Here is a 21504-nt window from a genome sequence, read left to right as displayed (position 1 = left end):
CCTGAACACCTTATGTTATTTCCCAACGCAGAGAAGATATATCAATTGGTAGCACTACGCACAGCTATGGTTCCACTTTCCATCATGCATTTGGGCATGGCCTTCAGTATCACTTACTGAAAGCTCAACAAACACACTAGATGGCAATATTTAGTCACAATATACAAAGTCACAAGTCTTTCTATCCGTGGATCCCTCTCACAGAAAGAATGTTAATAATGTAAATGCCAAACCTGAGGATTTATTGTCATAATAAACAAATACAGTACTTATGTACTGTATGTTGAATGTATATATTCGTCCGAGTTTTATTCATTTTTTTCTTAATGCATTGCCAAAATGTATATGATCGGGAAAAATTATCGGGAATGATTGGAATTGAATCGGGAGCAAAAAAAAAGCAATCGGATTGGGTAATATCGGGATCGGCAGATACTCAAACTAAAACGATCGGGAGCAAAAAAACATGATCGGAACAATCCTAATTTCAAATAATAATTATGTAGAGAAAGAACTAGTGTAAAATCCGAATTCAAAACTAGAATTTCAGCTTTCTTCTACAGAATGAGGTGAAGCCACAAAACAACAAAAACACCTCATTCCTTTGCTTGTTTTGGACATGAACAAGTGTCCAAAACAAACAACTTACAGAAAAGCAAGCATTCACACAGTACTCCATGTTGGCTTCTCGTCTCTCGGTCCATCTCACTTGTGCTATTAATAGCAGTCATCAACCTCTCATCAGTCCTTCCTCCTCTTCAGGCCCTCTGTCTTAGTCAGACACGGCTCATTTGATGCATCTTCTTCCACTAATTAGCTCTGCATAAAGAGTTGTCAACAGATGTCTCCAAACTTTGGCCTTTGAAGTGACATTACAGCTGCCGGAGTAAACTTCCAGATGGAGCAGTGATGAAATGGGTCTCAGGTTGGTGTGTGACTGGGAGGGGGTAGACACTCCCGAATGCCCAATACTCACAAAACACTAAATATAAATCCAAGAAAAATGTTGTGAAGCTTTAGCTAGACCAGAGGCACTTATCCATGCGATAGGGTAATTGCTTTATTACGGTCCTCAGCAAAGTTCGAATTTACTATTTTTAATCGCACACACTTTTCCAATGTCAGTTCTAGTTCCTTGTCTCCTCTGCTCATTTTCTCCAGCTTGATAATCACCTCCAAGGACAGAGCGGATCATTTAAAAAGATCATTTTCACTTCCCTAATGCCCTCTATGTAAATGACTAATGTGCACACTTTTCCACATCACAGCAGAGAGAGCTCAACAAAGGCAGCAGTCACGTCAGGTCAGACAGTTCAAATTATTAATCAGTGACCTGGGAAATAGACTTGGTGGTGTTGGAGATAGCTAGGAGATGAGAGAGGGGGACAAAGCAGCTGGTGCACACTACTATGCTGTCAGATTAGGATGTAGGAGAGCTCATAAGTCTCTCTTTCCTAGAAGAATCATCAATGGAAGCATCAAAGCCACAAATGCAATTCACTAATGAAACAGAAGGATGAAATTGGATTAGACATGAATTTCCAGATTCAGTGGTGCAAAATGATTCAAAATCAGTAGCAAAAATATGGACAATTTTCATAATAAGATTTTAGTAGATAGAGGTGGGAATCTTGGGGCAACTAACGATTTGATTACGATTCAGAGGCTACGATTCAATAATAAATTGATTACTGATGCACCACACCCCCATCTGTTAGCTGCTTTTAATGTTTCGTACATAAGATACAAAAATTGTACAAAAATCCTCTCAGGCTTAAAGGCCAAATGTGAAGTAAGGTTGGCCAAACATGTTTTGGAATAATATCAATGGCTAAACAATGAAAAGCATATTTTCGTTTTTTTTTTTTTAACGCAACCCTTCCAGATTCTTTGTTTAACCCATAGCAACGCCCTTGACAACGAAAATGCTTTTCTTCGACAATCTTCGGAAATGACGTCACACCGAGAACTGCGAGGGAAGTCCGCCATACACACAGTATTGTTGCATTGCTTCTCGGTAAGATGCCACGGCGGTGTGTGGCGATGTATTGTTCTCAATCTAAAGAAAAGATGTATGAACTTCGGAAACGCGATTATTTTGTCAAATATACAACATATACATTATTTTTTCATGCTTTATTTGTTGGACAATGTTTAATTACTTTAATTGTGACCCTATTTGGCATGTTATGAAATTACTTCACATTTGGTCTTTAAATAAACGACTATTTCAGTATCGATTTAACAGTTCAAAAGAGTAAATAAAATACCCAAGTCCCCATTCTGTGTAAGCAGCTTTAAAGTGCATGTGACACGAAAAAGCATGTTTATATCATAATACACGCGGTATTTTATGCTCCTGAATGATATGGACCGCTTGGATGTGTGTGGAGGCGATCACTATATTTATTTAGTTTTTTGAATCCCGCGCCATGAAAATGAGTGACTTCCAGCTTCGATCTTGCGTTGAGGAGGAGGGCGCTGTGACGTGTACGGGTGAAGGCGTCCTCTTCACTAAACAGCCGTACTGTTGTGCATGAGGACTAAGGATTCGGCTGATTTTGCGGATTAATACGTTTATTTTTCGCATCACGCCAGCCAAACGGCTGCAGAAAAATCTTGCATTATAAGGGAGAGGTGTGTGCACCATTTTGGAGTTTCAAAAGGTTGCCATTCACCGTGGATATTGGCCAAAACAAGCCATACTACTGTGGGACCATTGGATTTACAAGGAAGTGAGTAAACATCTGGTTTTGTATTATGTCAAATACGAATACAGCGATTACAAAGTAAACACTACAAACTTTCTTTAAATAAAGGACTACTTACGTTTGATCATTGATAGGCATATAACAAGCTGTCCTCATGCACATTAGCTGCATGTTAGCTGCACAACAACTGCAGCCGCCCTCCTCCGGGGAATGAACTGTAAATTGCTCTCCGCCGGGCAGTTTGCCGATCTGCGAAGACAATCGACAACCCAGTCGTCATGTCAAATAATCCGGGCTAGTTATGTGTGATTTTCTGCTTCAAAGACTTTGAAACATCACTCGGTTCGGGTTAGCATGTTGGCTAGCTGTCACGTCTCTTGGTTTGTTTACATTCTGCCGGGGAAGGGAAATGACATAGGTGTATAGGTAATATCGTTCGGGAGGTGCGACGGTAAAGGTGAAGTCGACAGTTTTGACCATTACGGAGTAATTTTGCCATGTCGTCCTGAATAAATTCATTTTTATTGTTTCATATTCCATTTAGCACAAGACTGTTATTTGTTATGACCATGCCATTTATTTAGCAATTGGGGAAAATACTTGGATAAAAAGAATATCCTGTAAAAATATTGAAGTAAGGAGACAGAAACAATGACAGTTTGCAGCTCTCGTCGTAGCGTTTTCCTCGTTGTTAATAGTTCCCCCTCGACGGGCTGACTGGTCCTTCTCAAGCCATTTATTTAGCTATTGTGGAAAAATACTTGGATTAAAAAGAATATCCTGTAAAAATATTGGAGTAGAGAGACTGAAACAATGACATTTTGCGGCTCTCTTCGTCGCGTTTTCCTCGTTCTGAATAATTCCCCCTCAGTGGGCTGAATAGTAAAACCGATGAGCCCAGTCTCCCGCTGACGTCATCCACCTGTTGGGGACGCTAGAGCTCTATAATGGTAGGCGTGGCTAACCGGCAGATTAAAAGACTAATTTCTCGTCATCTGCGCTTTGCTAAATTGTTGTATATAGTCGAATCGTCTGAAAATATGATTCTAATTCACATAATAATGCTATTTAAGACTTTTTTTCTCCTGTCGTATGCTCTTTAAAATACATTCAATTAATTTAATGTTGTGAATCAACTGTTCACGTTGTTAAAATTGCTCCCGTAATTTCACAATTTCCCTTCTGTCTACTTTCAAAATGTGTAAGTTTTAAAACTGTTCCATCATTTAAAGATAAATCAGCAAAATCTTGGCTTGAATCTAGGAGTATTTTAGATGAAAGGCTAATTAGGTTCGCTCAAAAAGGTTTGCTACAACAGCCTTCCAGAGAAGTCTACTGCTGTAAGATGGCGGCTGTTTACTAACGCCGGCGAGTCTGCCATTTCGCATCTAGTTTTCCACACATGGGCTAACGCCACCGAGTCTGTCAATTCGCATTTACTTTTATATACATGTGATATCTACCGTAGCATTATGTGGGCGTAGTTTGTAGCGGCTGTTGTTCGCAGTCAGGTATTATTGTTTTTTTTATCTAGTGTCATGAGGTGAGCATGATGTTTACTCTCGGTCTGTTCCTTCTTGCGTCCCGAAGACTGCTGTTCGCAATCTGAACTTTTTGGCAATTGCGGTGCTCTCAAGTACGAACCGTGGTAGGGAGTGGACCCAGACCCGGCGGCATGGGCGGGCATTAGGGGGCCGTGCCCGCCCTGAGGGACGGCTGTGCCCGCCCTAGCTCGATTAAACTGTACTGTGTAATTTTTTTTTTTTTTTTTAATCTTCCACAAAAAACACACACACGGGGAGAATGAACCCTGTGTAATTTTTTTTTTTTTTTTAATCTTCCACAAAAAACACACACACGGGGAGAATGAACCCTATATTCCAGTGTTTTTCAACCAATTGTGCCGCCGCTGTGAGAGATCGTCAGGTGTGCCGCGAGAAATTATCCAATGTCGCTTTTTTTTAAACATCGTCGGGCAAAGTTGCAGTAGGAAGGAAGGAATGGGGAAAAAGTTCTCGGTTGTGTGCAGATGAGTTGAGTTGCGTTTAATGAACTGCTCGGATTTCTAGGCATCAGCCACCTTGCTCTCCGTAACAATGTGGACCCCAGCACTTCTACTGTTCATTATTTGACTCGTCAAGTGTCGATATATACAAAGGTATCCTTTCCATTTTATCCATATGTGACAACCGTTAATCTTCCCTCTTTTTTTTATTCCAACACATTATCGAGGACAGCTAGGTGTGAGATGCCTAGAAATCCGAGCAGTTCTTGAACACGACATGAGCGGCTATCTAGCGCCATGGCGCCATACAAGCTTAAACGTCATCTCCAAATGAACGCCCGTCGCTTCAGAACAAGTCGATGGATTATTTTGTGAGCCTTCATGAAAACACAGAGAAATGGGCAACTTTTTTGAGAAAAACTACAAAGGTAAATAAGAATGCCCTGAAAGCCAGTTACTTTGTTGCTAAATCTCAAAAGTCCCAAACTGTGGCAGAGACGTTAATACTACCTGTCTGCAAAGCCATTGTCAGCGAGACGACCAGCCCTGATGTGCTTAAATGCATTGCTCAAGTCCCCTGTCTGATAGTTTTTCAAGCCTAATTGCTAAACGTTTCACATTGAGTAAGTATAAATACTGAGAAATTATTTTATAATTAAATATACCATACAGAAAGTAATTTTCGAACATTTTGGTGTGGTGTGTCGCGAGATTTTTTCCAACGTAAAAACGTCCCGTGACTTAGAAAAGGTTGAAAAACACTGCTCTAGTCATCCTATCTTGATCTGTTGTCATTCAATTCAACCAATCAGAGCAGTGAATGTAGGCAATTTCTAGCAAATCACAGATGAGGGGGGCGGGCTGAGTAGCCGGCCATCGCGTACTGCGATTGGATAGGGATTGCTCCGGTTACAGAAATGGCGATTGAGCGGCTCCTCCGTTGCTAATTCAAATTGGAATGGACATCCGTGTTTTTTTCAAGAAACTAAAGACGAACTCAAGCCATGACAAAGACGCGGCCGAAAGTCAACATGAAGGGATAGCACTGCCACCTCCTGCAGTTTCAATGACTGACACTATCATCAGAAAATATAACGGGTAGAAACGCCACTGTTACGGCTAAATTTACATTGAAGAAGTGTGCCCCCCCCCCCCCAAAAAATGTAATGCCCCCCTGTAATTTCTTTCTGCAGCCGGGTCTGAGTGGACCGGCGATTTCCTTGGCTCGTTTGTCGCTCCTACATCCGGCTCTTACTTCAGGGAGGTGGCCTAGCGAATAAAAACACCTGGACGCTTCGGATGGCTTTTGCAGTGGAGACTTTATTAACAAACACAACTAACCAGCGGGGGACACAGCCACTTAACACAGGGCTCCTGCGGCACGCAACTCTCTCAACGCCTGCCTCTCTCTCCCCTTCGGCCCTCGCTCGCCCACTTCTTCTCCGCTAAATTGGCAATGCTGGTCATATTGAAAAGGACAGTGGCCCCTTGGGGAAGCCGGTAACACCGCACTGACTGTGTTTTAGTTCCGGTTTACTTGGCATATTTCAATAACCGGAATTCGGATGTTTCTGAATCGTTCCCGAATCTTCCACGGCCGAATCACGAATAATCTAAGAATTTGAAATTTCGCACACCTCTATTAGTAGACCAGTGAAATGCCATGAGAAACATGTGGGGGAGTTTTTATATAAATTAGACACATTGTTATGAAATAGTGGCTTGTTTATAGAGATACTTTTGAAAATGGACTAATAAAAATTGGCTATAATTTGCTGTTTTATCATTCTTTTATCCTTGAATGGTACAAACAATAAAGTAAATGGTTGTCAGGTTTTTTATGGGGTTAGGTGTTTTTTTTAAATGCCAAAATTAAAGGGAGAAAAATGTTAAATGCTGAACAAAAGTGACATAAATATAGTGCAAAACTGGCTTAAATATTATTTTTCTCTGTTTCACATGGAATAACTGGTTTCTAGATAACTTTTTTGGCAAAAAACAACAACAATAAAAACTTTTGTGAGTCACCCGCTTAAAAAAAAAAAAACCTCAAATCAATTGATAAAATCGATTCATGGCCCAGGCCTAGTTTACAGCACTGAGGAACCAACCAATTTGTACACCAAACGCATACATGGTCATGTTACAAACAGATTTGCAACACTCCATTTGCAACTTCCATCTTGAAACGCTTTCAATATCTCTGCGAAGTTGGTGGAGTGAAGCTGAGGTGTTAAAAGTTTTGGGTTTGAGAGTTCTGCACACGTCCACCAGAGCTGTGCAGTGATGCGGCAAAGCCCTCGAGAAAAGCTGCTGCCCACGTTACAGACTTTAAATAAAACACTGCCCTGATTATACAGTTCTCTTCCCAGAAAAGGCTCGAAATTTGCACATATGTGAGCAGAAGACTGACATGGCCTACATGTAAACAGTACAATTTTGCACTCCCCAAATATATCTAATGACTAAAAAAATGAATGCTTAGTAGTAGCAGTCACAGCATCTGTTCATGTTGACTTATGTGCTGCATTTGAATAACAAATGACACTAAGCAGGGATGCAAACGACGTAGTGATGCTATGGTCTTACTGATCTGAGTGAGCGTCCAAAAATAATCTCCAAACAAGTCAACAAGACGGTTGGTGCTTTTTGCAATACTGTCTTTTTCAAAATCAAATAATGTCACAGCTTATTAGTCGAAAGTGAACACAAATTAGCATAACGCTAACGTGCAGATCAAAGCCTGAACTACTGTAGTAGTCATTAGGCTGGAAATTGGGTAGCAAGCAGGAAAACACATCAATTGATGACAAAGGCTGGGAGGTATATCAATATATACGTTTATATACAGTAGATATAAAGCTTGTGTAACAGTTTTAAAAGATAATTGAGCATTCCCATGTAAATAAACTTCCTTTCCTTGCTGTGTGTGTCATGGAACATTTGAGGTGGGTATGTATTGCATTTGCTTACCCACAGGTGGCTCAGACAGTCTTAAACAACATGACATAGCATTGCAGCTGTCTTTGACAGGTAGCCAGAAAGCCGTGTGTTAGTCTCACCCCCCCCCCACCCCTTCACCCACACACACACTCACACATGCAGAAAGTGACTGTTTGCAGAAAGTGACTGTTTGGAAAACGGAAACCCCAAATAAACGATGATCCAAGGCCATAATTCCTTCTATTTTTTAATAACTTACTTTCCAGTGTGGTCCATGCTGACTCAGGTTTACTTTAAATTTCCATCTATTACATTTTTCATCATTTGAAAAACTTTCCCTTCAGTCGTTTGTAACTAAAAAGTGTCCCATCTTTACAATCAACTCCTTCTGGATTGACACATAAATACAGACAAACAAGCGTGTGCACACAGTGTTGTTTACGTCAACGACAAATATAACAAAAATATTTCGTCAACGAACTATTTTTTTCATGACGACAACAAGACGATAATGAGCTAAAAATATGTTTTTGGACATTAAAATATAACGAGACTAATATCAGTTTTCGTCTGATGAGATGAAAATGCGCAATAGTTTCCGTTACATGTTCACAATGTGCAACATTGATCTGCCATAACGTACCGCACGTAACACGTCACCTTTGCTCATTAATATTCATGACGTTAGCAACTGTTGCTAGGGGGTCAAACTTGCATTTGTCCCTCATGCTAAATGCATGTAAATAGTGTATGAATGAGATGTTTACTGAGCTAAACCTACCAGTTCTGTCTGAAAATGATGTCCCTGGTGCCAAATTCACTGGTAAAGATGTGGAAGAACATACAAATGTTCTCTTAAGGAGATGGCTTGAGTGTCGAGGGCTGAAAAAGACGGGAAAAAGAGCCGACCTGATCCAGAGGTAGCTTTTTTATCGACACCTTTTTCTTGCATTGCCTTACGCCACTGACAATGATATTCTCGTTTCAACAAGCAATCCTTTACCACAATATGCCCTGTCTTTCTTATATATTACATCCTCTGGTTGTCTTATGTCTCTGACCGTTCTTGGGGGCAATTTATATTGCTATTTTTGTGTAGGGATTGCAATTGCTACTTGGTGGCAGCCAATGAACACTTTTAATTTTTTCATTAATCACAAATCTTAATTATATTAATTTATTTACACTTCCCCCTTGGTAAAGTTGTTTCTTTACAACAGAAAAGGTAACAACAGTGGCAGTCAGATACTATTTTTTTTTTTTCAGGTCATTCATTGTCAGACAGAAGCAGCACAGCAAAACGCCACGCTAAAAACGGGAAACGTATCAAGAAAACATTATTCATATGCCATAATGTCTAGAGTCGTTTAAACAAGTTCCATAGCAGCAGTGTTTACTCGGCATGTTCTTCTTTGAAAGATTACCGGCAGAAAACATTAGCATTACGCTAATGCTAACAGTGAGCGTCCTCTTAAATGCTCAGACAACTTTTTTTTTTCTTTACATACAGTTCGTGGCATCCAGGTAGGTATAATTCTTTGAAAATCATGTACTGTTTTCCTGCCGAGTGTGTATTATCACCAAGTTGGCGTTGTGCTTGTAGACGCTACAATATGTGCTCGTCTGTCAATGTTCATTCGAAATAGTTGGGGACCATTATTTATTTATTTTTGGAGTAAATATTTTTAATTTTACAGATGAAAACATTTTTTTGTAAACGTCGACTAAAACTAAGACGAAATTAGTCTTGAGCTTTTGTCAACAAAAACTAGACGAAGACAAACACATTTAAAGATGACTAAAATATGACTAAGAATAATTAAGTATTAGCGTTCAAAAGACTAAGACGAAACTTAAAAGAGCTGCCAAAAACAACACTGGTGCTACAGCACAATACAGGCTGAAGGTTCTGGACGTATGCCCTCTCCTGGCTTACTTCTAACCTACAGGCAACACAGGCACAAATACGTCTGCGTACTTCATTTTAATCCATCCATGAATAATGGAGAAGTAGCAATTTTAGTTGATGTTCTCTCCCAGAAGAACAAAACGAAGAACAACAAAGTAACCGAGAACAGGAGAGCTCCATCTGGGCGGTTTAAAATAATAATAGAGGTTATCATTAACTATTAACTGGCTTGTATTCATTTGGGCTGAAGCCTCTTTGTGTGTCAAGGTCACGGGCAGATAGGGATACCCTCAAAATGAGGGAATTGAAATATCATCTTTCACAGTCAGGCACCATAAGAGCACTGCATTGTGTGGGAGGGTTACAAGTTAATGATACAAGTAAGACGGCTCTGAGCTGTGCATTTGTGTGTGACCTGATTCTAAGGCAATGAAATATGGAACAAGTCAAACACCCGTGTGTTTACAAAGGAAGCACTTGTAGTAAATGGAAATTGTATATACAGTACTGCTGTACTAAACAAGAGTGTGGAAGCCCTCCAATCTCGAATAGTTTGCACATGTCAATGGCAGGCAGTGAGTTAACACGACAAATTCCGAGAGTGCTGGAAAGATTCTGCTGCTGTATCTCGTTATGAGTATTTCGTTTGCACCCTTTCCCATCTATTCTTTGTGCACGTCGATGTAGGCTGCTGCAACCTCACCTTGTTATAATGAGACCCATTTCCTTTCACACTCTTGGGACAGAAGGCCAGTGTGGGTCAGCTCTCATGGTTTTCAGGGATAATTGGGTCGTTTAACCCGTTGTTGCCTGAATTTACATTTAACACATATGTATACAGTACATCAAAATACTTTGGGGTAATACCTAAGTACACGTAAACAGTATATAATAACTTCCTCTTATTTATACTCCAAAAAGTATTTTTAAAATCTTTTTTTAACTCATTGGCTGCTATTGACAGCAGTAAACGTCTAGTCCTCCCAGTCAAAATGTATTAGACATTTAGCAACGTCAATTGCAGCCAAATGAGCTCAATGGGTGCCTCTTAGTGCAAAACTAGATTAATTTTTCGTTTATCAGCTCACGGATGAAGGCGTGACTCACCGGTCAGATTAGACAGGCGAGTCACACCCTCTGCTGACCCTTCACTCTTCCACGATGCTGGTCCAGGTAATAGAGAGCATTTAAGCCCCCTTGTCCCTGTTGATGGTCCTCGGGCCCCGCTTGGGGATTTCAATGGCCTCCATGATCCAGCGCTGATGTTTGTTTTCTTCAGTGCGGATGAGTCTGGCCTTTTCCCAGTCCATAATGTGGTTTTCCCTTTTGCAGTGCTCGGTGATAGCTGAATTGTGGTGTTCCTGTTGTGTTTTTTTTTTTTTTATTGACCTTGTATGTCTTATTGCTGTCTCCCTCTCACAATCTGTCCCTCCGATTTATGATTTTTAGCGTGATTTGCACAGAATTTCATATATGGAGTTGCAATTGCTTTCTGGATTAATTTTGTCCTTTGGATAGACCAATATCTGGTGAAGTGTTATGTGTGGTTTGACGAGTGTGTTTATGTTGTATTTTTTTCATGACTCTTTGGATACGTTCCGTGACTCCTCTCACGTACGGCAACGTCACCATATTGCTGTGTTCTTGTTTTGTTTATTTTTTTCTTCCCCCCGTGTTGTTTGTTTTTAACCTGTCCTGCACTTTTTGCTATTGCACACTGTGGTTACTGACACCTTTCTAGTGCATGTTGTATGTGCTTTTCCTCCTGTTCTGTCATTTGGGTCCGGGATTATTGTTATACTTTCATGTAATGTTCTGACTACTGACAGTTTGTGGATGTTGGGGTGTTCAGATGTCCATAGGAGGAATCGTCGGTGTGTGTGTAGGCTTCCTGTGTACTTTTATTCTGATGTCTCCGTTGTCTGGTGTATGTTTATTTCCAGAAAGGCTACGGATTGATCGGTTTTACATTTTCCAGTATGTCGTTTACGTAGCGTTTTCATAGTGTGGGTCTGTATTCATCCAGGGCTGGTGTGAGTGCTTTCTGTTCCAAATCCTCCATGAAGAAACCGAACATGATGGTTTGTGTCTGTAGATGGTGTTTCTGAATTGGAAGTACCGTATTTTTCGGACTATATGTCACAGTTTTTTTTCATAGTTTGGCTGGGGGTGCGACTTATACTCTGGAGCGACTAATGTGCGAAATTATTAACACATTATTATATCATTTCACATGTACTTTGGTGTTTTGGAGTGACACTGATGGTTTGGTAAACTTCTTACTTGTTGGTAAGCATGTTCTTTATGTTATAGTTAACTGAATAACTCTAAAAATAAATAAATAAATTGATAAATACATATAGATAGATAAATAAATAAATAGCTATGTTACGTTAACATACCGGCCACGTTCGCATTTCGTTGTTCATGCATCATGTTACATTATCATACTGTACACTTATTCAGCACGTTGTTCTCTAATGTATTTTAATTTTGTATTTTAAATTGCCTTTTAAGATTACATATCTGTTCTATGTGTTGGATTTTATCAAGTAAATTTCCCCCAAAACTGCAACTTATACTCCGGTGCGACTTATATATGTTTTTTTTTCTCTTCGTTGGGCATTTTATGGCTGGTGCGACTTATACTCAGGTGCGACTTGAAAAATACGGTATGTGGAAGTGATGTCCTGTACTGTTAGATTTGTGCGTTTTTTGAGTGTCCTGTCTGCAATTAGTCTGTCGTGCACGATATGTATGGTAGCCTGTGTGGGGTTTTTTGTGAGAAGTGAAATGACATCATGTGATATGAAGGTTCAGCAGAGGGCTTGACTCGCCTGTCTAATCTGACAGGTGTCACGCCTTCATCAATCAGCTCATAAATGACGGCGGAAGTAGTCGCCGAAACATGTCAGGTAAATAAGACAACCTGAAACAATTGTCTAGGATTAAAGAAAAAAATCAACCATCTGTAAGCGAAGAAAAAATTAACTTAATACAACTAAAGTGCAACACTGTCTTAGTTTTTTTCTCCCACTATTTGTGCTGTGGGCCCAACAAATGCTTTCTCATGAAATAATCTAATTGGTTGCCTAATTTTTTTCCCCATAAAACAACAAAACATCAAGTCAAATTAATTATTTTAATCATCTGCAATAAAAACCTCAGATTCATTCATAAAATCGATGAACGCCCAGACCTATGTTATGATATTCTTATCTCAGGTGAGCACAGCATGATAACAATCTAATGAGTTTTTTTCTCTACCTTCTTCTGTATTATTGTTTACAGTGATACTACAATAGCAAATAATTCAGAAGGAGAGCTGACTCACGGCTGTGTGGAAGCTCCAGCAGGAGGGCACAGAGGGGAACTGAATCATCTGGAGCCTTATTGAGTATTTCCTCCATTTGATTTCATTATCGCTCCAGTGATCATTATCATCCTCTGCACTGTTTGAGGCTCCAAATTACAGGGAGTGCAAGAGGGGTTTGAAAAAAACAAAACAAAAAATCATGGCGTGAACAATACAGAGAAATCGAGCATATTACCAAAATGCTGCAAGGCATCTTCTCTTGTTTCCGTTTGTTTCGAGGAACCTGGGGGGAAAAAAATAGAGACCTGCCGTGCTTTCAGTCTGACAGTGTGTGGGCTGTAATCAATGCATTTGAGCAAAAATACATTTGTTTCTGATAAGACATACTTCACATAATAAAAGGAGACAACACATTTTGTCTGTTGCATTGATGTCATTTTTTCTTTTTTTTTAATTAGAAATGGATCAAACAGAGTCGTACTGTTTTTGCCTTAACATGGCATGCATACAAAATCCAAAGTGTTCATCTGTTAGTGCCCAATAGTGATGATATATATATATAGGGGTTACTATTCATTTATTATTCACAAGATATAGTATGTACATTCAAATGACTAGAATCCAGCATCTTCAAGGAAAACCAAGCAATACTAAAAGTTACAAAAATTTTAAATGAAAATATTACACAAAATCAAATGAATAAACCCCACTTCTTAAATTATGATTACTTAATTGTTAGTCTTAGGCACGTGTAGATTGGTGAGGCGTTTAAAAAGGCAAGAGGAGGCCAATGACCTCTTCCTGTCATGGATTTCAAGCTGATGTTGTTGTAAACAAAATAACTACGCATTCCTACTTTTCCTGTAGGTCATTCACCACAAAAAAAAAAAAAAAAAAAAAAAAAAAAAAAAAAAAAAAAAAAAAAAAACGTAAAATCAAACAACGTAGGTTTGAAAAAGTTAAGAAACTTATCCGTCGAAGTTTCTTCTGTCTTTGATATGTAATAAACTGAAAGAAAGTCCGCTAGGAACTCATCTGGAGATTCTCTTTGGCATAAACAAATGTGATTTCCAACAAGAAAAACATTGATCTGAAACAAAAAGAACAATAATGGCTGAAAAACAACCATAAATTTGCCCTCTCAAAAAAAACAACAACAACAACACAATAGTACATGGGACTGTCTGCATTTGGCTAAGCTAGGGTCACGTGATTGAACATCACCACTGGAACAAGCGCCACACTGATTATCTTTGTGAAATGAGGTATTAAATAATCCAAATTCCTCAGGTTATACTTCTATTAATACAGAGTATGTGTTGTGGTAGTTAGTAAAAGAAGGAAGTTGATATTGGAAACAACACTCATTGACGGCAATAGACGTCCAATCTATTTCAACTGGGAGAGACTTTCAATGGCAGCTACAGTTAAAAACGTAGGGGAGGGGAAAATTTTGAGACTATTTTGTTATTTATTCTGAAGAGGGATCCTATAATAAATACTGCACTTAACATTTATCTGGCATGGAGAGTTCTATGTTTTTTGGGACGAGAGTCCCCAAATACTTGTTTCTCTCCTGTGTCCTGCAAATGGGAGAAGATTGTGAAGGGGGAACTAAAAAACACAGGCATGATTTAAGTGAAGAGTTTAGCGTTTTCCCCTTTGTGACAGCAAATGAGACTTTACTGCCCTGGACAGTATTTTTAGGATGCTCTGCATGTCCGCTGAGACGACAAAGGCGTCAGTGTGACCTGTTCCTACAATGTTAAACTACGACTATTATGTTTAACAGCAAGAATAAGAATGTTTCTTGAACGTTGGGAATTTGGCAAACTTCATGTCCTTAAGCTCAGTGTCATACAGGGGAAAAAAATAATGTTTATTTTTATTTTTTTAAAGGAGACCCTATATTACTTGCATGTGAACGCACATGCAGACATATGGGCTTCATCTAAGGCAAAGGGGATTGTGAATAAGTGTAAAAAGTGCTCGTCGGGTCTGTTTCAAACAGATCAGGTCCAGCGTGCTGCACAGAGCTGCCAGTGTGTTTCCTGTCAGGGGAATAAGAACGCTGGCTGCTCGGGGGGCTTTTTCCTCCCTCTGGCCTCGTGAATGAGATCCCCTCCATTAAGTTGCTCCCCTCATACGTCTCCCTCAGGATCTCTCACTGGGATACGCTCAGCAGTTTGGTAGATTTATTGGGGTAATCGATAGCTAGGCTGATGGCAGCGATGTTCTTCAGAGCCTGCGTCATGAAATGAATAGGAATCAGTATGTTACTCAAATATAAGGGCAGTACTGTATATCTATACAGAACCTTCAAACAGGGTTTTCGTACAATATTTTTTTCAACGAGTTTAAATTATTAATAGTAGATGATAGTTGCACTACGTTTTTTATTACGAGCCCTGCCTCGAAATGTGTGAGTAACTGATACCTTCATTAAGGTTTATAACTACCTACACTGCTGGCCAAAAGTATTGGGAACCCTGCAATTCTGTTAGATAGTGCTCAATTTCTCCCAGAAAATGATTGCAATTACAAATGCTTTGGTAGTAATATCTTCATTTATTTTGCTTGCAATGTAAAAACACAAAAGAATGAAAAAAAAAAATCAAATCATTATCATTTCACTCAAAACAAAAATGGGCTGGACGAAAGTATTGGCACCCTCAGCCTAATACTTGGTAGCACAACCTTTAGACAAAATAACTGTGAACAGGAACAACCGCTTCCGGTATCCATCAATGAGTTTCTTACAATGCTTTGCTGGAATCTTAGACCATTCTTCTTTGGCCAACTTCCCCAAGTCTCTGAGATTTGATGGGTGCCTTCTCCAATCTGCCATTTTCAGATCTTTCCAGGAGGCGTTAAATGGGATTCAGGTCTGGACTCATTGCTGGCCATTTAAGAAGTCTTCAGTGCTTTCTCTCAAACCATTTTCTAGTGCTTTTTGAAGTGTGTTTTGGGTCATTGTCCCGCTGGAAGACCCATGACCTCTGAGGGAGACCCAGCTTTCTCACGCTGGGCCCTACATTATGCTGCAAAATTTGTTGGTAGTCAGCAGACTTCATAAAGCCATGCACACGGTCAAGCAGTCCAGTGCCAGAGGTAGCAATGCAACCCCAAAACATCAGGGAACCTCCGCCATGTTTGACTGTGGGGACCGTGTTCTTTTCTTTGAAGGCCGCGTTTTTCTCCTGTAAACTCTATGTTGATGCCTTTTGCCAAAAAGAACTGTTTTTGTCTCATCTGACCAGAGAACATTGTTCCAAAACATTTTTGGCTTTCTCAGGTAAGTTTTGGCAAACTCCAGCCTGGCTTTTTTAAAGAGTATTACAACACCTGGGGAAATGCTAATATTCCATCATTTATCCATAAACGCATGCCTTTGGGATTCATATCATGCCACTTCGTGTAATTACACACATCGCAACACCAAGAAAATGATAGAAATTTGGATCGATTGTCAAGCTAAAACGACTGGCGCCGGAGATCCCCGAAACTAGCATATTGTGTGCGTGACGTCACAACTAGGAAACACCCGGCTCATTGCTTGCGTCCTGACAAGTACTAAATGGCGGCGATGATGGCGGACAATTTTGTTTCTAGTTGCAGCGACGAATCCGACGTAACGAACGTTCTTCTAATAGTGACGAGGTGAGTTATGAACCTTTCTTTGGTGTTTTGGGTTATCAATTTGAGCCCAAACAAAAGCAAATGCAGCCTAATGAAACGATCATTGAGGGGAGCAATCACACTGATGAAACACTGGCAACAGATCGTGTGGGAAACACCGAATGGTTTTGCATTTCTTTTTGTGAAGCTGATACACCGTGACCGCAAAATAAAGTAATATATAGAATAATTATCATTTATTGTGCTATCATAGGTTTTCGCTCTGCCAACAGACACAAATATGAATGGGATTAAAGGATTTGTTGTATATATTTTACAAGCGATAATCTATACAAGTGTCCAGTCCTATATCCAATGCGTGATATGTTTTTTATTGTAAAAGAGTAATCACTCTGGCCATTTCAAGCTTGACTACTCCCCTCCTTTGCTTTGCCTGTGGTGGTGGGGTGGTCTCATCAGTGCCAGTCATCGTCCTCTTTCTTGATATCTCAAGACATTTAGGTGGCTGCGCGTGTATGGTGGGCACCGCATCTGCTTTTAGCAGCAATTTCTTAGCAAAACCTGATTTCATTTGTCCGTAGTTCAAATAGCAATCAGGTGTAAAATGTGATCCACACAAAACCGAGCGTGCAAAATTAGCGCTCTTTGCATGGAAGAAACTTTACTCATTGTCTGCGTAGTCCAGCTCTTTTTCTCGCGTTCGGGAACTCATGAGTAGTACATTGCGACAAATGGCTATTTGTACACCACATAGCACGACAGGTTTGAACCATTTTAGCGATTTGTTGATAAAACAAGAACGTAACTCTCTCGTCGATAAACAACGATGGCACCTGCCTCGACCTTTTGTTTCCTGGCTGTGATGTCACAGCCCCATTCGGCTGTTTCCGGGCTACATTCGGAAATGTTCGTAATTTTCCATCTATTTTCGATAATTGGTCATGAATGTGATTTATTTTTTTGTTAACTTTATTAATATTTGTTATCTTGCCACATAACGGTTCTATTGATATCTCACAGCCCCTTAGTATTATAATTCTCTTTCAGTCTCTGGGTCAGAAGTAGGGTCTTCCTGGGTATCCTGCCAAAGAGTCCCTTTTCATTCAGAGGGTGACGGATAGTACGGGTTGACACTGTTGTACTCTGGGACTGCAGGACAGCATGCACTTGTTTGGATGTTAGTCAAGGTTCTTTTCCACCATCCGCACAATCTTTTGTTGAAATCCCTCGTCAATTTTTCTTTTCCCTCACATCTAGGGAGGTTAACCACAGTCACATGGGCTTTACACTTATTGATGACACTGCGCACGGTAGACACAGGAACATTCAGGTCTATGGAGAGATTTGTAGAATTAAGATTGCCCACGTTTCCTCACAATTTTGCTTCTCAAGTCCTCAGACAGTTCTTTGGTCTTCTTTCTTTTCTCCATGCTCAATGTGGTACACACAAGAGAACAGGCCACAGGTTGAGTCAACTTTAATCCATTTCTACTGGCTGCAAGTGTGATTTAGTTATTGCCTCGGGTAAGTAACAGGTGCTGTTAATTACACAAATTAGTGAAGCATCACATGATTTTTCAAAGGGTGCCAATACTTTTGTCCGGCCTAATTTTGGAGTAAAATGATAATGGTTTCATTTTTTTCCATTCTCTTTTGTGTTTTTTTTGCAAGCCAATTAAATGAAGATATTACTACCAAAGCATTTGTAATTGCAATCATTTTCTGGGAGAAATTGAGCATTATCTGACAGAATTGCAGGGATGCCAATACTTTTGGCCAGCAGTGTCTGTATTCTGTAAGATGGTGGTAACAGCACTATTCATCTAAATTGAAATATTCAACTCACTTAAACATAAATCATAAAACACCAAGATACCATAAGAATATGTGATGTTGACTGCGGTTGGCTGACAAACAGAACAGGGAGAAACCTGCCTTTTGCCTATAGTTAGCTGGGATCCGCTCCAGAAATCCCGGAACCCTTGTGAAAATGAATCAATGAACGAATGAATGAAGTAGCTGACTGTACTATATTACTTTTATAATGACAAATTTGTGGTGCGGAACGACAATTTCATTTTTCTGCTTTCTCAAAACATGGGATACTTCACTAGATGATGGATTCTTACTTTTGTAATACTTTTGAATAGATTCAGTTATTTCCTCTTGGTGTGAACACAGTAACAACAACAACAAAAAGAAGTTTTAAACAAAGAACCACATCACTCATAGTTTTATATTCATCCTGACAAGGAATTGGCAACCTTACAGACAGAACTTCCCGCACATTTTTCCCAACTTCCATCCCCCCTACATGACCTCAACACCAATTGATCCAACCTTAGGCTCTATTAAACTCTTTGGCTGCCATTGACAGCGATAGACGTCCGATCCATTTAAAGTGAAAGGGTTGGCAGGGTTGCCAAACCTCTCAAATCAAATGGATTAGACGTCTATTAGTGATAAATTCAGTAAATTAAAACTGAATTTTAAGTTACTTTTTAAGACCCTTATGATTGGATGTCTATATATCGTCAATGGCGGTCAGAGAGTTTAGGATAAGTATAGAACCGCAGAGGCGTGCTCTGAAACAAATGGTAATGGACTGTAATGACTAAATGCATTAGTTCTCAGAGTGCTGCCTACACACTCAAAAAGGAGGGGGTGCAAGAGAGCTGCTGGACATCAACAGCTTGACAAGTCATTACTGAAAAGTGACCTCGACCTTCAACTGACTGTTCAATCAACTGTGTAGTTGTTTAAGAAATACTGTACAATGCAGTGCTTCTCAATTATTTTCTGTTACACCCCCCCTCCCCCCAATCAGGAAGACGTAAGCATCTCGTCCCCCCCCACCCTGAACTCTCTGCTGCCACATTGGCTTCCCATAAATTTTGATAATTTTGCAACGTTACGAATAAAACATAACAAAATGGTTCAATGGTGCCCCCTCGAATTTTAAAAAAAGGCCTCTCCTATCAGTTTTTTTAACGTAGACCGACAAAACTTGGGAAGCCGATACGTTGTGAAAACCTGCTCCAAGAAGTCTCTTACACCCATGTTCCAAACCCAACAGAAAATCGGGTTTTTTGGATTGAATGTGAAATTTTTATCGATTTACAGGGTGCACATTTGAGACCTTGGCGCCTAGGGAGTTAGTTGGATCCTCCTTAAAAATGGTAAGACTGTTCATGAGACATACGATATACCCCCCCACTAATTGAGAAGGACTGGTATAATGGGACAAAATCCAGGAGGCGAAGGCAACTGTGTACATAGTATAATGTAACGTATAATATAATCATCGAAATTTACATACGTTAATTGAACCTTACCAGTGCTGTATGATTGATGAGGTGATCATCAGTGGTCATCGCTAACAAGTACTCCTGGAGGATGCCTTGCGTCTAGAAACACATGTACACACATCTTTCTTAGCATCACACTGATCGGTCAAAAGTTGAAAATGTCATTGAGTACCTTAAACAAACTGAAGAGTGATTCCGCAGTAACTTTATTGGTAAGACTTAAGTACGAGGATTGGAGGAACGCACATAAGACTACATCAGGGCTAAATGGGCCGAGACCGTCCAAATGTAGCATTTACAGCTCTTTAGACACAGTCCAGAGGCCTCGGGCCACCATCAGTCTTTTAGCCCCCCAACATGTTTATGCTGGGAAACATCCGAGCACAATTTGTACACTTGGTTGTGCGTGACATACTGTTTTATTCCTAAATATAACTCACACTTCCTGGGGTTAAAGGTTCATATATTCTCAGTGGGCCTGGCCTGTGTGTGCGTGCTTGACTTCACAACGGAAAAGGACTGAAGTTAAACAAAGTACGGGACCTATAATTTTATTACAAGATATCGATACGCCAAGATTTGATACAATTATTCATTTTCAAAATTAAACAGAAATTACCCCCACCGCTTCACTCACGATATTTTTGAATCAACATTTAACTGACCTGCCAGAAATGTTAAATAAATGCATCAAGTACTGCAGCAACCTAAAACCAACCAGTATAAACACAAGCAGTAAGGTAGCATACATATTATTGCTCAAATGTCAAAAAATCTATTTACAAATACTTTTGACTTTTAAGACTGCTGTCTATTAAAATTGGCATAACAGCATGGTTAATAAATTAATCGATATTGATATTGGACCAAGTTTATGAGTTGCTATTTTCACTTGTCTTACATGCAAGTTTATGAGTTGCTATTTTCACTTGTCTTACATGCATTACTCACGTACTGTTAGCAGGGGGAGACGATTGGCTAACTATTTAGTGGAGATAGGGATATCCAGAGCCATGTAGAAAGCGAGTTGAGACACTCTCTGATCACGTGGTTCACGTAGGTCTGAATAGTTCCAAGCACAAACAGCACTTTAATGGTTTTCGATGGAACTGACAGTGATAATTACAGCATTTATGGTAAAAATTGATATAATCACGTATATATTTTTTTGATTATCTCAATGGGGTCCGCCCACATTGAAGCGATGTTTGGAACTATTCGAGGCGCCATTACCCGGAAGTAAAATCGCATAATGCATCCCTATCGGAATGTCGCAACTCTTTCTATATGGCTATGGGGATATCGTCAGGCCGATTGGTGGTACAGTAGTACCTCTACATACTAAGTTCATTCGTTCCAGGACCTTGTTTGTAAGTCGAAATGGTCGCATGTCGAGCAGGATTTTCCCATACGAATCGGGTTCTACTGTGGCGGACTTTTTTGCTGTTCCTGAACGGACCGCGGGGCTGACGTGACAGTGAGCAAGAGAGAGCTATTTTACTTTCTGTTTCGATCCTGGCGTCGACAGCAGTGGACACTAGGCGAGTTGATGAAATAAATGATTAGAAACCTGACGAAGCTGGTGATTTCTTTGGGGATTTTACGACAATAAGAATTGTCACCTTAACCTTATAAAGACTAGCGGACGGAGGAGGACCGCCGACCCAGTTCAT

General features: G+C 39.9%; 1 protein-coding gene across 2 annotated transcripts in view; it reads right to left on the bottom strand.

Moving 5' to 3' along the window:
* Positions 1-13773: 13773 nt before the first annotated feature.
* Positions 13774-21504, bottom strand: part of zzef1 (zinc finger, ZZ-type with EF hand domain 1) — a 46219-nt gene continuing 38488 nt past the window's right edge. For both annotated transcript variants that reach the window (XM_057820717.1, XM_057820718.1), the window contains exons 53-54: positions 19859-19930; positions 13774-15129 (exon numbers count right to left, since the gene is read on the bottom strand). In XM_057820717.1, coding sequence (XP_057676700.1) covers positions 15049-15129; positions 19859-19930 — 153 coding nt within the window. In that variant the 3' untranslated portion in view covers positions 13774-15048. The remainder of the gene's footprint in view (positions 15130-19858; positions 19931-21504) is intronic.

This window comes from Corythoichthys intestinalis, chromosome 18 (assembly GCF_030265065.1).
Source record: "Corythoichthys intestinalis isolate RoL2023-P3 chromosome 18, ASM3026506v1, whole genome shotgun sequence".
NCBI classification, from domain to species: Eukaryota; Metazoa; Chordata; class Actinopteri; order Syngnathiformes; family Syngnathidae; genus Corythoichthys; species Corythoichthys intestinalis.
This window is presented reverse-complemented; position numbering and strand designations above follow the sequence as displayed.